The following is a 12,651-nucleotide window of genomic DNA, read 5'->3' as shown; positions in this document are numbered from 1 at the left end:
CCAATCCTGGGGGCGGGGGGGGGGGTAGGCGAGGAACTTTCCAAAAGTCACCTCATTAATAGAAGAGACCTTCCTTGCTGTCATCACTAAGGAAATCCGAAGGTTTTTAGGAGCTCTGCCAAGACAAAGACCAAGAATATATTTCTTATTATTATATAAACCACAATATCACTCGTATGTAACCTGCAGCATATAATGTGTTAGAGGTATCATACATGTCATTATAATGATGCTTAATTTGAAAGTGTGGGGGGGCACATTGTGATTCATGATCTTCCCCCCCCCCACGCCCCTATTTAAAAGGACCAGTTCCATTCTTGACTGGAAAACAGTGGCCCCCTCATTCCCATGGGACCCCATTCCCGGGCTGGGTCTGTACAGGCTGCTTTTCCTTCTTCCAAGGCAGCCAGGGGTTTCCTCTTGCAGCGTCTCCCTCCTCTCCCCTTCGGTTTTCACCCAGTTAACTCCCATGCATGTCTTTATATTTCAGTCTAAATGTCGTTGTCCTGGAGCAATCTCTTCTTGAACCCTTACCACTATCTAAATTACCTCCTGAGATCTATATTTGACAGGATTAACCAGCTTTTGTGACTCTGTTTGATGCCTCTTTCTGCTGTGAGACCACAGACAAATGCCATTCCTGGGCATTTTGCTCACGACTTCGTGTAGCCTGATGCGTAGTAGGCACAGGATTATTTAGGGAGGGAGGGAATCCCTGCAGAGATGCTCTTTGTCCATGGCTTCAAAGGTCACATGGCTTTGACCCTCAATAAATTGTCTTTGTGGGGAATGTAAAGTCACAGGCGGCTGGGGGAGGAGGACAGGGTCAGATAAAAGCGTATGAGCTGCTACCTGGGTATCCACGTCTGGGGACGTGGCCTAGTTCTGCATTTTAACAACTTGTGAGTTACGTGTTTTTACTCTTGGCCTCGTTCGTGTTACATTTCCATGGCCCCAGATACAGTAGCTGCTACTTTTTATCTCCTGGTGCAGTCCTATCCGAATCACGTGAAACTGCCTTCAAGAGTGGTAGCTCCCACAGCTGGCTTCAGGGTAGAATCATCTAGAAAATTTTTAAAAATACTGATGACTGAGTTCTCCCCTTGCAGGCTCAGGTCAGGGACCTATTAGGTGGCTTTACCATGCAGCCGAGGCTGAGAACTACTGTTGCAGAGCATTGTGCAAATCTGAGTGTTATTTTTGTTTCAAGTTTTACTAATATATCAAAAAAGACGTACTTAAAGGACGTGCGTGAAGACAGGCTGCTCCAATGAGAAAAACTGTGTCTGAAGGGTCATACGGATCGAGGGCCATGACGGATTAATGACAGTGAGTCCTGCGTTTTCCTCTCCTCGACCCAGTCTTTGCTGTTGAGTTTGACCGGTGTCTTCTCCGAGACTGTATTTTTGTCATGTTATGCTGGCTCATTGCTATAAAACAGCCCCCACCTCTCAGGTGTAACACAGGCATGTGTATTTCTTGCTCATTTCGCAGCCCCACCTGGGAAGCCGAGAGACTTGACTCCACAGGTTACTTGTTTTGGAGGCGAGTCATCCGCAAGGTACCCAGATGGCACGCGTGGCAGATAGAGCTCCCAGGACCAAGAAGGGGCATTTTAGCCACCAGACGTGGACATGGCACGTGTCTGGCTCAGTTGTTCAACTGCTCTCTTGTTCAGTCGGCCACATGCAGTCCTTGTACTGTGGCTGTCCCACTATAAGGGAGGGTGAAGTGTCGTCTGCTTCTGTGTGCCTGAGGCTAAAGAGGTGGGATGGGGGACCCATGATGTTATTTCTGCCTCACATGTTTTAACCACAGAACTTATCCCTTTAAGTGTTGTTTGCTTTAACATAATTCAGTCAACAACTGCTAGGTAGATGTATATAATTTTTAAATATCAACGATTACTTGCATCTCTTCTTGCAATTTTATCTTAGTCTCTATGTTCCTCATTCAATGCATCCTTGCTGAATACCTCCTATGTGCCAGCCACTGTGCCAGGCAGCTGCCCGTTAGGCAATGGTGAATGCCACGCCTCTGCCGGGAAGATTCTGGTTACTGATAACAGAAAACCCAGCCAAAGTTGGCCTAACTTGCATAGGCCTTGATTATCTCAGACAACATGAGACAGGGCAATTTCAGATTTATGGATTCAGACACTCCCGCTGGATGTTTCTCTGCTTTTCTTGGCTCTCACTGTATGATCTCAAGATAGGTGTGGATTCCCAGGTATTTGTTGTCTGCAGGAAGGGGGTGCGTTTCTGCCTGTTTTCTTGTGTGCGTGCAAACCTCCCCAGGAGTCCTCAGCACACTTGACTTTAAGTCTCTGGATGAAAGCCTGACACCGGCCCACAGCCAACCCTGTCCCTTGCAAAGGGAATGGAATTACTGCCCTTGGCGCAGACTGATGGAGATTCCCCCTGGGCCTGGGTACCCTGCAGGGTACAGAAGGTGTCACTTCTGAGTCACTTTTTGTCCTTTATTACATGTGCTTAGAAAAGGGGATTTTTAAGTGCCAACGTTGCCGGTTCAATCCCCGCATGGGCCACTGTGAGCTGCGCCCTCCTTGAAAAAAAGGAGGGGGATTTTGCTGAAAACGTGGTGAATGATTAAATTCATCATGTTTTCAGAAAAATTCCTCTTTCATAGTAACTTTCCAGATCTTGGCACTCAATGAGGTCTTCTTTACAACCTGTATGGAACTCACCTGTTTATCTCACACGTTTAGTGATGATTAACTTGCTGCCTTGTGATATTGTTGGTATTGCTGTACGGTTCCTATGCCCTTGGTTTACTTTTCTTCTAAGTTCCCTGCCTTTTTTACTACCTCTGTTCTCCCCTAGTACCATGCACGCCGCCTTGCACAATACTGATTTTCTCCTTCCAAATCTCTCCCATCTTCATACCTTGCTCTCCATCACCAGCCCATTTGTACTTGTCCAGGACCTCCCATCACGCGCCTGGATTGGAACAACAGCTGTCTCCAGAGGGACCCCTCTCTCCTGGAGCATGACCTCCAGAGCTGTGTTCTTGCCAGGCGACCTTGAGGAGCCGTCTTTGCCTTCCATCTCCCCTGGCTGCCTCTGAACCATCAAACTCGGTCCGTTGGCCCTTGCTTCTCTTCCGCCTCTACTCTCAGTCCCACTGGCCTAACCAGCATCCCCCTCCCTTACTCAGCTTCCCAAGCTCCTCTGGCATTTGTGCTCTCGCTCACACTGTCATCTTACCCCCAGTCTTCCTTTTTGCCTGGCTAGTGTTTGCCAGTCCTGTAAGTTCCAGCTGTGCCTTCTTTCCTTCTCGCGTTGCCCACCTCCCCGTGTTGCTTTGTTGGCTTTTCCTTAGACGCCGCCACCAAAGCCACCAAAGCGGGGTCTCTGCAGGACTGTGGATTCAGACAGACCTGGTGTTACATTCTGACTCAGAAGCTGAGCTGCGGCCTCCTCCTCCTCACGGGACTGTCGTGCGAATAAGACGACTCAGTGACAGCCGCGTGCCCGCGGGTTCTTCCCTCGTCCCTCAGTATTTATGAACAATTGCATTTATGTGCACATGTACCTGCTTTTCGTTTCCCACGTCCTGCCGACATATTTCTTCATGTAACAAATTTTGCCTGCGTGCCTGCCTCCAGCCCGGCGCTGTTCGGGTACCTGGGATACTCCTCATGAGCAAAATGAAGGTCCCTGCTCTTGCTGACCTTTGTCGCATGAAGACACCATCCACCTGATTACCTTAACTTCCTAAAGGTAGTTCTGTGTACCAAGAAGGAGCATTCGTGACACCAGAAACACAGTGGCCAGCGGACAAAGGATTTCTACTTCCCTCAAACACAGCTCTTGAAACGGGCATTTTGAGCTCCCTTTTCCTCACCTTTTGACGGTTGTGTAGTGGATGCATTGCAGTGACCTTGGCCAAGCTGGGTTTTGTTTTGTTTTTTTAAATTATACTTAGAAGCACAAACATCTGCATTTTTGTCTTTCAGTGGTGAAAGCGGGGCAGGTAAAACCGAAAGCACTAAATTGATCCTCAAGTTTTTATCCGTCATCAGTCAACAGTCTTTGGAACTGTCTTTGAAGGAGAAGACATCCTGTGTTGAACAAGCCATTCTTGAAAGCAGGTATTTCTTTATCGTGTTTCTTATTTCCAACTAATTAAGATTCACTTTCCTCTCCGCATGGCTTATTTGAGGAAGAGTTAAAATTAGTGTTATTTTTCCTTGGCTTCTCTTTTACCATTAAGGAAAAGTCTTGACATGCATATAGCAATTTCTAGCAACACACTGACCCTGGGCCAGGTTTGAGTTGGCGAGGGAGTGGTTCTGAGGACCATTCTGCAGTCTCCTTCTACCCGAGAATCCTTGGCTAACTTTTTGGAGAATCGGCAGAAATTTCAGCCTCCAGCCACCGGTAACAGTGGGCTTAGCACGGAGATGGGCGAGGCTCTGTTCAGCCCTTTGGAAACACCATAAAGCAAACGGCATTTTTGTGGCCTCATGTGGCAGAGGATCAATGATGCGTTCGATGGCAGTGAGCCTCGGAACTTTGAAAGAGGGCTGTGTGGTCAGGTATCTGAAGTTTTATTTAAAATATGCAGTTAGTTGCTCAGTGTTTACCTCGTGCCTTATAAGAGTTTAGAACTGAAAAGAACTTTACAGATCCTACTGTGTGGAAATTAGTCCGGGACTGCAGTCTGATACCTATATCCTGCAGCCTGTTTTTGGTGGTGTTTTTGATGTGGGTTTTTTTTTTAATATGTATTATTCAAACTTTATTTTTTTAATTGTAATAAAATTGATAACTTGAAACATTTTTCAGTGCACAGCTTAGTGGCATTAAGTGCATTCACACTGTTGTGCGACTGTTTCCACCATTTATCTCCAGGATGTTTTCGTCTTCCTCCGGCAGCCTGTTTTTATAAATAAAATTGTATTGGGACACAGACACTCATTTGTTTACATATTTATAGCTGCTTCAAGCTTTAGCAGCAGATCTGAGTAGTTGCAACGGAGACACCCCCCACACACACACCCTATTGCCCACAAAGCCAAAAATGTTTATTATCTGTTCCTTTACAGAAAAAGTTTACTGACCTCTGATTTAGTCTGACAGCGTGGTAGAGTTGGAGAAGACCCAAAGAAGTTAAAAGAGCTGCTCCCAGGACGTACAACAAATGGATGGATTTTCCATGACTGGAACTTCTTCTGTTCCTAGAATTTAAATGGGGGCTTTTTCTGTGTGATCCCTGGCTCATGTACACAAACCCAAGCCAAGTTGCACAGGGACGAGCCACCACCGTGGTCTCCTCAACTCTGTCACCTCCTGTGCCCGCACAACCAGCTGTGCGACCGATCTCTCCTTCAGGGTGGATGGATGTGCACGATAAACCCATTGCACGAAGTGCTTTGGAAATCTGGCTCATCCTTAAAGAAACGTAATCACCCTAAGCCCTTTCGATTTCAGATTTTTCTTGCAATCGTATGTTTTGACATTTGTGAGGAACATTCTTGCCGTTTTTAGATCTACCCTGATTCACACTCGCCGCTGTCGTCACTTCTTTCACAGCCCCATCATGGAAGCTTTTGGCAACGCGAAGACAGTGTACAACAACAATTCCAGTCGCTTTGGGAAGTTTGTTCAGCTGAACATCTGTCGGAATGGGAATATTCAGGGCGGAAGAATTGTAGATTGTATCCTGTTTCGTTTAGTTTTTATCCGTAGTATTTGACTCAGTACGTAGACACTGTTCTCATCAGGACCTATGAAGAATACAAAACATTTCTGTCTGGTTCTACCTAGTTATTGCTCTCATCTTACTATGTTTTAGCAGTTCGTCATTCTATGAGCTAAAGAACTGTTTTTCTTTTGGAAAGCTCTGCTATCATGCCCCTAATCTGAAAAACTGGATTTATCATCAAAAACATCAGGTGTTTGTTGTTTGAAATCAGTTCTGTCAATTAGTTTGGTACCTCCTAGGGCACCACTGCGTGTCATGTTTGAAATTGGATTTAGGTGAAGTAGTCTGTCCTTTTGGGCTTATCTTTTAGTACCAGAAGTCTCAATGTCAAAGGAACAGGGAATTGTAATAATTTCTGTAACAAAGAATAGAAAATTAAAGACTAATTAAGCGGGTTATATCCTGGTTTTGTTCCTTGACTCACCATTGCTTTTCATGTGAAGATTTATTAGAAAAAGTAAGTAAACGTGATTTACTTCACATTTTCTTCCACAATAACAATTTTTGAAAATTATCGGTGTGTGTTAATTAAGCAGAGGAAACTCCTCTGATTAGAGATCTGATTTATGTCCACAGAACCGAGTAGTGAGGCAAAATCCGGGGGAAAGGAATTACCACATATTCTATGCACTACTTGCGGGGCGAGATCATGAGCAGAGAGGTGAGTGAATGGTACCACAGCCCAGAAATGCGTGTTAGCAAGCAACTCATTTTTCCTTTAAAAAACCACTAGGATATGAGAAGACATCTGCTTGGACTCTGTTGATTTTGCACCAATCAAAACAACATGTACAAAAGTACCAGAAAATGTTGAGTTCATTTGAGGGGCAAATAATGTAAAGGGAAAATCATCAATGGAGAAATCTTCAATTTTTGGTTTGGTTGGAATCTTCGTACTTTCCTGATTTAAAGGATACTTATTAAAATACTTACAATGTGTTACTACTTTTGGTTTTACTTTTAAACCACAACCGAATAAAGCTAATTTCTGAACATTTGATTTTTAAGAGAAAACAAGCAAAACAGGATCCTCATTGATTACTTTTTTCAGTAACATTGTCTACCATCCCATTTAGTTTAATTAAATTCTGTTTTCCCTGAATTAATTGAGAACTCTATAGGGGACTATTAGCACAGAATTATTTATGTACTTTATTTTAACGTCACAAAGTGAAAACTCAGATTCGTTTTTATCCTGGCCAGTCAAGTATTGATGTTGTTTTTCTTTTCATTTTTGTAGAAGAATTTTATTTATCTGTGCCAGAAAACTACCACTACTTGAATCAGTCTGGATGTGTAGAAGACAAGACAATCAATGATCAGGAATCCTTTAAGGAAGTTATTGTAAGTTACTTTCTTATTTTTCCTTATCTTGAGTGCCCCCCTCCCAAAAAAAAGTGTCTGGTTTCATTCTTTGTTTCGAAATGTTAAAAAAATAAAAACAGAAGTGATTACATTTGCACCACTGTGTGAGAACAGCATTTTAAATGTTCTTTCCCAATTTTATTATGGCTTCTTAGACTTCTCTGACAACTCAAACTTTCTCCATTCACTCTTTATTTATTACCCTCTTTGCTGAAAGATCATGTGTTAGAATAAGTATGAAAACTCATTCTTCTTTTGGATGAGTTGCGGAAAAGAAGACTTGTCTCAGGATGGTTTTTTTTTCCTACCTTGTTTTCTTTTTGCTTCTTTCTTGAAGCTGGAGCACACTGCTTTGTGACAGAAAGAAGGCTGTTGTTCATGGTGACAGACTCCTAATTATCCAAGTCGTGGTTTCACTGTGGTGACACCCGTGAGCGGGCTGGCCACTAGGGTGCAGTGGACATCAAGGCCTCCCTTTTCACACTGGTGCCTGGAGAAGGTACCCTGGTGGCTTTCCTCTGCTTTCCTGCTGGGGCATTACTTTCTGATTCAGAATTGTTCTTTTTGTTAGCTACAAGTTAACTTTTGGAGCTCGGCCTAGTTTCAGTCATTGTAGCTTTTATTTCTAGATTGAAATGATAGGTTTTGGCATTTGAAATTTGGTCTTATGAGGAAAGGATATATCGTCAGAAAGGAAGAAAAATGTATACATAACATTGACATAACCGATATACACAACGAACTTATAAGTATCCTGTTCATAGATCCTTAATATTTACTTTTCAGTTACTTTTTAGTGTTCACCCATCAGAAATGTTAATGACAACTAAGCTGAAGTTTATTGTAATCAGGAACATATAATTTTTGTTGTTATTTAACTTTCTGGAAGTTCTAAATAGTATAGTCAAAAAAGAAACAAAAATAAATGTGCAACTTGTCAGAAAGGAGGAAAAATACTGTTTTCTGTAAAAAATAATATCCTTTCCCCCTAAACCTACAAAATCATGATTGGGGAATGGCTTAAATAATTTTTTATATCCATAAAATAAGAACCATTTGCAGCAAGCAAAATACATGCTCAATTGTATTTAATAATATGGAAAAACTTGTTTGTTACCTAAATAAGGAAGCAGAACGAGGCATTGTAATCTTTCTATTTAAAAAATAAGGGGTGTGTGTGTGTGTGTGTGTGTGCGCGCACCCGCATATATATGTATGTGTGGCAGAAAAATATTGGAACAAAATATACCAAAAATGTTACCTCATGTGGCAGAATTCTAGAATCTTATACTTTATCATTCTCTCTGTTATATTTTTACAACAAATATGTCAACTTTGATGATTATCGTATGATTATATGCCTGTAGACGTAATTTCTATAACACAGGCATTTAACCGTAAGTGCCATTGTCAATACCACCCAGCCCATCTCTCTGCCTTATGTAGCATTCTATGACCAGGAGTGACACAGAAAGGGTTAAAAAGAAACACTAAACTCTTCTGACTAAAGTTGGTTTTATGTATGGAACGTGTATTTGAGCGCCTGTGGAGCCGGCAGGGAGCAAACCACATCATTTCTGCCTTCTGCTGAAGAAGTGACAAGGATGGACAGACTACGCTGTTGTTTTTTATGTAATGTGTCTCAATACATCCTTCCAACAGCAAATACAATTTCAATTTGTATCTTCATACTTCAATTCCATGAAGTTCCTTTTCCCAGAGGTCTGGGGATTGAAGGCAAAAGAGCAGCATTCTGTTGGGGCTAACGGACGGACATTTGTTTGCAGAATGGGTCAAAATGTTAATGGAGAGAAATTATTTCTATGAACATGTATGAACATGTCACCTCTGGTGGTCATTTCTAGCGACTGAAAAAACATTCTTTTTGTCAATTTTAATGTCAGCGTACTCTGGCAGTAGGACTTTTTAAGAATTTTGCTTATTTCATTGAGAATGTATGTGTTTTTAGAATCCATCATTGGCATCCACTGACGTCAATAAAAATAAGTACCTGTGAGGCATCCTGAACAGTTTCCGGGGGACAATGACAATATCCTAAATGTCATAGCCATTTTTTATGCAGCCTCCCAAGTTGCACTATTAATTCTGCAGTCAGAACGAAAAACTATTTCAAGTCAATAGTAACAACTGATTCATTCTGTTGCCTGCATTGACCTACCCGGATGGTGGCTGATGAAGTGTGTGTGTGAGGTGAGGTGAGTCTTGGAGCCATAATATCATTGTTCTCTTACTCCACAAATACTGAATGTTTACTGAATCCTGGCTGCAGACCAGGATTTCCTCACCATATCGGCCTTACTGGGCATACCCACGGGTTTTTAATGGTGTGAGCCCAGGTATATGGATGCATAAATTCATTCCTCGTGAGTCAGATTTTATGAAGCTTTCAAGCGCTGGCTTTGTACCTCAGTTTTGCCAAGTTTGGAAACATCAGTCTCTTTCAGTGTTGGAAAACATGAGAGTATAAGCAAATTTTGTTATAAAATAACATACTCTGGCCTAATATAACATAATATTTCACGATAAATTATTATCAGCTTACTTCCTTAGAGTGTGCTATGCCCAGGGTAGCCTCCCCTTCCAGCATTTCAGGAATGCAGGTTCTTCAAGGTTGATCTGCGGTCCCTTTGCTTCCTGGAATGGCTCCTTTCCGCTGCACTGCTGCCTTCTGAGACCCTGAGCAGATGTCCCTTTTGGCAGTAAACTACCCTAAATTCACCCCCTCACCTTTCTAGTGGGAGGAGCCTAGCTTCCTTTGGTCCTTATGGTTGGGACTGTATCACATACCGGGGGTGCCACAAAAATGTATACACGTGACTTGTATTCATCTTTTGTTATTTGTATATATTGAGTATTGCAATTTTGATACAGTTTTTTCCTTTCTTAAAATGTATATGCAGAAAAACTGTGTATACGTTTTTTTGGCACCCTCTGTATTTGTCACCACCCCACATGCATTTTCACAAACACTTTTCATGTGCTTAATATGGACTTTATTGAAAATATTTTGTATAACTTTGTGCCTGTTTTATAACTAAATTGCTGTTGAGTGCTTCTGAACTATATTGAGTATTTCCCATGTTTTGTTTTGTTTTTTCAGTCTTGAGCCATACTGTTGAGAAAAATCATTGTAATTGTAATCAGCCTTAAAGTGGCTACTTTTGCCACAAAGGTGGAGATTGCTACTAAGAGGATCATAAATAGGACAGTAAGAGGCAATGAGTGAATGGAGGGTCTGGCTAGCAGTCTTAGTGCCCACACCCACACCTAACTGGTTGCAGCCATTAAATTACCCCATGGTATGATTAATGAAATTACCAGTATCACTACAGTCTTAACTAATTAATTCACTTGGGGTTAGACTTGAAAGTGAAGAAGTCACAAATTTATTAATGTAGTAAACACGTTTTATTTGTTTGCTTTCAGATGTCCATATATAATCTTTGTAGGTATTCTCAAAACTTAACCAAGAATTTTTTCATGGGGCATCTTTGGGTATTTTTCATTTGACAGTTTGGGTATTTTTCATTTGACAGTTTGGGTATTTTTCATTTGACTATAAACTTATTTTTTTTTTAAATCGTTTCTTTTGATGTTGTATAAAGTCCACATTGATGACGTAAGCAGTGAAGATTTTCATTTGTGTTCACTCTAAGATAAGCTTAGAAAATTTTTATAAATTAGTATTGAATATGTCTTGTAGTATATGAGGAAAACTTGAATCATAAGAAGGGATGATACTAACTTTTGTATGGCACAACGCATAGGTGCTTTATAATTATTTTGCTGATGTCTGATTTGCTCCTTACCACTGTTTTAAAAATCTTTAGCAATATAAATTTTTCTGTAGTTCTTGGCCATATTTCTTTCCTTTTAGAATAAGTCAATTTAAATAATTATTTTTCCACGGGCCTTTTTCATTTATTAACACTTGACTAATAGTTCTTACTCTTTGCATCAGTTTCTGTTTGTACCCATGAAATGAGAGTCTTCTCACCCTTGATGACATAATTTATGGTCTTTTTATTTTTTGTAGTCAACTTTGAGACATAATGTGCATAAAGTAAAATGCTCCCATTTTAAAGTATACCATTTTGATGAATTTTGAATTTACGTACCCATGCATCCACAACTACAATCAAAATAAAGGACAGTTCTATACCTCAGAAGTTCTCTGCGCCCCTTCTCAGACAATCTCAGCCACCCCACCCCACCCCAAGCCCTAGGCGACCACCGATCTGCCTTCATTCACTATACATAGTATATAGATTTGACTTTTTAGAGTTTCATGTAAATGAAATTATACAGGCCATATTCTCCTGTGCCAAGCTTCTTGTCACCCATCCACATCACACACAACACAGTTCATTCCTCTTTGATGGTGTATGGTATTCCATTGACTAGACAGCAGTCTCTTTAGCCATTCACCCATTAATAGTCTGATTTGCTGTTGGAAAAACAGGTCAACATTAAAAGCCAGGATATAAGGTAATGAGCCTTCTGACACTAACATTGCAACTATTTTCGATTTTGTAAATTTTCTTCCCGGCCTGATTTTCTCCTAGTTACAAAAATATAATTTTTAGTTTTTACATAAAACATTCACAAGTAGCTGTTTCTGTATAATGTTTATAATTTCCTTTAAAAACTATGCACTATTCTAACAACCTTATTTACTATATTTGACTTGTCTAATTGTAGGATAGTTAGAATTTTTTTTTTCCTCTGAAAAAGATGACATTGTAGTGAATATTACATAAAACTTTCTTTTCTGTTGAAATTTTCCTTGGAACAAATTTTCAGCATTACAATACAATGGGGGATTACACAGGAGATTCTTTTTCTTTTCTTTTTTTTTTTTTTTTTTACTATCCTTGGAAAGTAATAGAGTTGGATGAATAATAAGTTCCTAGACTGTGGGCTTGTTGGGCCTGACTTTAAATCTTGGTTGTGCAACCCTGAGAAAGTTACTTAACCTCTCTGAACATTATAAGACTGTACATAAGTGGCCCAGCACAGTGCAGCCACACAATGTTATCTTCCAAAAAGATTATAGTAATTTATAGTACCAATGACCAGTCAACAATTTTAGATTTATCCTTCAGAAATTTTTTGCTAATTTAATTAAAGCAATCTCAGATTTTCTTTAATGTGTGTACGTTTCATTTCTAGCAGGGAGAAGGATTCTCTGTAGATTTACACTTCCTCCTATAAGAAAGGCCTGTTTTATTTTTGTGGCTCATGGATCTCCTAGTAGAATTCTTGCTCTTTCCCTTACAATTATTTCTTTTAATTCTGTTTCCCTGCCTATTGTTTTTGCCCTTTGTTTCAACTTTGTTTTTTTCCTTGTAAAGAAATTACACGTTTCACGTTTTAAAATCTCCAGTTGTTTCCTTTTGCAATTTCTATTGCTTCAGAGTGGTACGTGATTTCCTTCTTGCCAGTCTCCTATGGACTTTGTAGTGATTTGGGGTCCAGGTTCCCTTTGTGGGTCCTTTTCAGCAGTACTGTCAACAATTCTGCCCTCGGTTGTGT

General features: G+C 40.7%; 1 protein-coding gene across 1 annotated transcript in view; it reads left to right on the top strand.

Moving 5' to 3' along the window:
- MYO10 (myosin X) overlaps positions 1–12,651 on the top strand; it is a 202,874-nt gene that overhangs the window by 110,638 nt on the left and 79,585 nt on the right. The window contains exons 5-9 of the mRNA XM_033110207.1: positions 3,980–4,114; positions 5,559–5,683; positions 6,174–6,187; positions 6,307–6,391; positions 6,971–7,074. Of these exons, the coding sequence (XP_032966098.1) occupies positions 3,980–4,114; positions 5,559–5,683; positions 6,174–6,187; positions 6,307–6,391; positions 6,971–7,074 (463 nt within the window). The remainder of the gene's footprint in view (positions 1–3,979; positions 4,115–5,558; positions 5,684–6,173; positions 6,188–6,306; positions 6,392–6,970; positions 7,075–12,651) is intronic.

The sequence above is a fragment of the Rhinolophus ferrumequinum genome, chromosome 7 (genome assembly GCF_004115265.2).
Source record: "Rhinolophus ferrumequinum isolate MPI-CBG mRhiFer1 chromosome 7, mRhiFer1_v1.p, whole genome shotgun sequence".
NCBI classification, from domain to species: domain Eukaryota; kingdom Metazoa; phylum Chordata; class Mammalia; order Chiroptera; family Rhinolophidae; genus Rhinolophus; species Rhinolophus ferrumequinum.
This window is presented reverse-complemented; position numbering and strand designations above follow the sequence as displayed.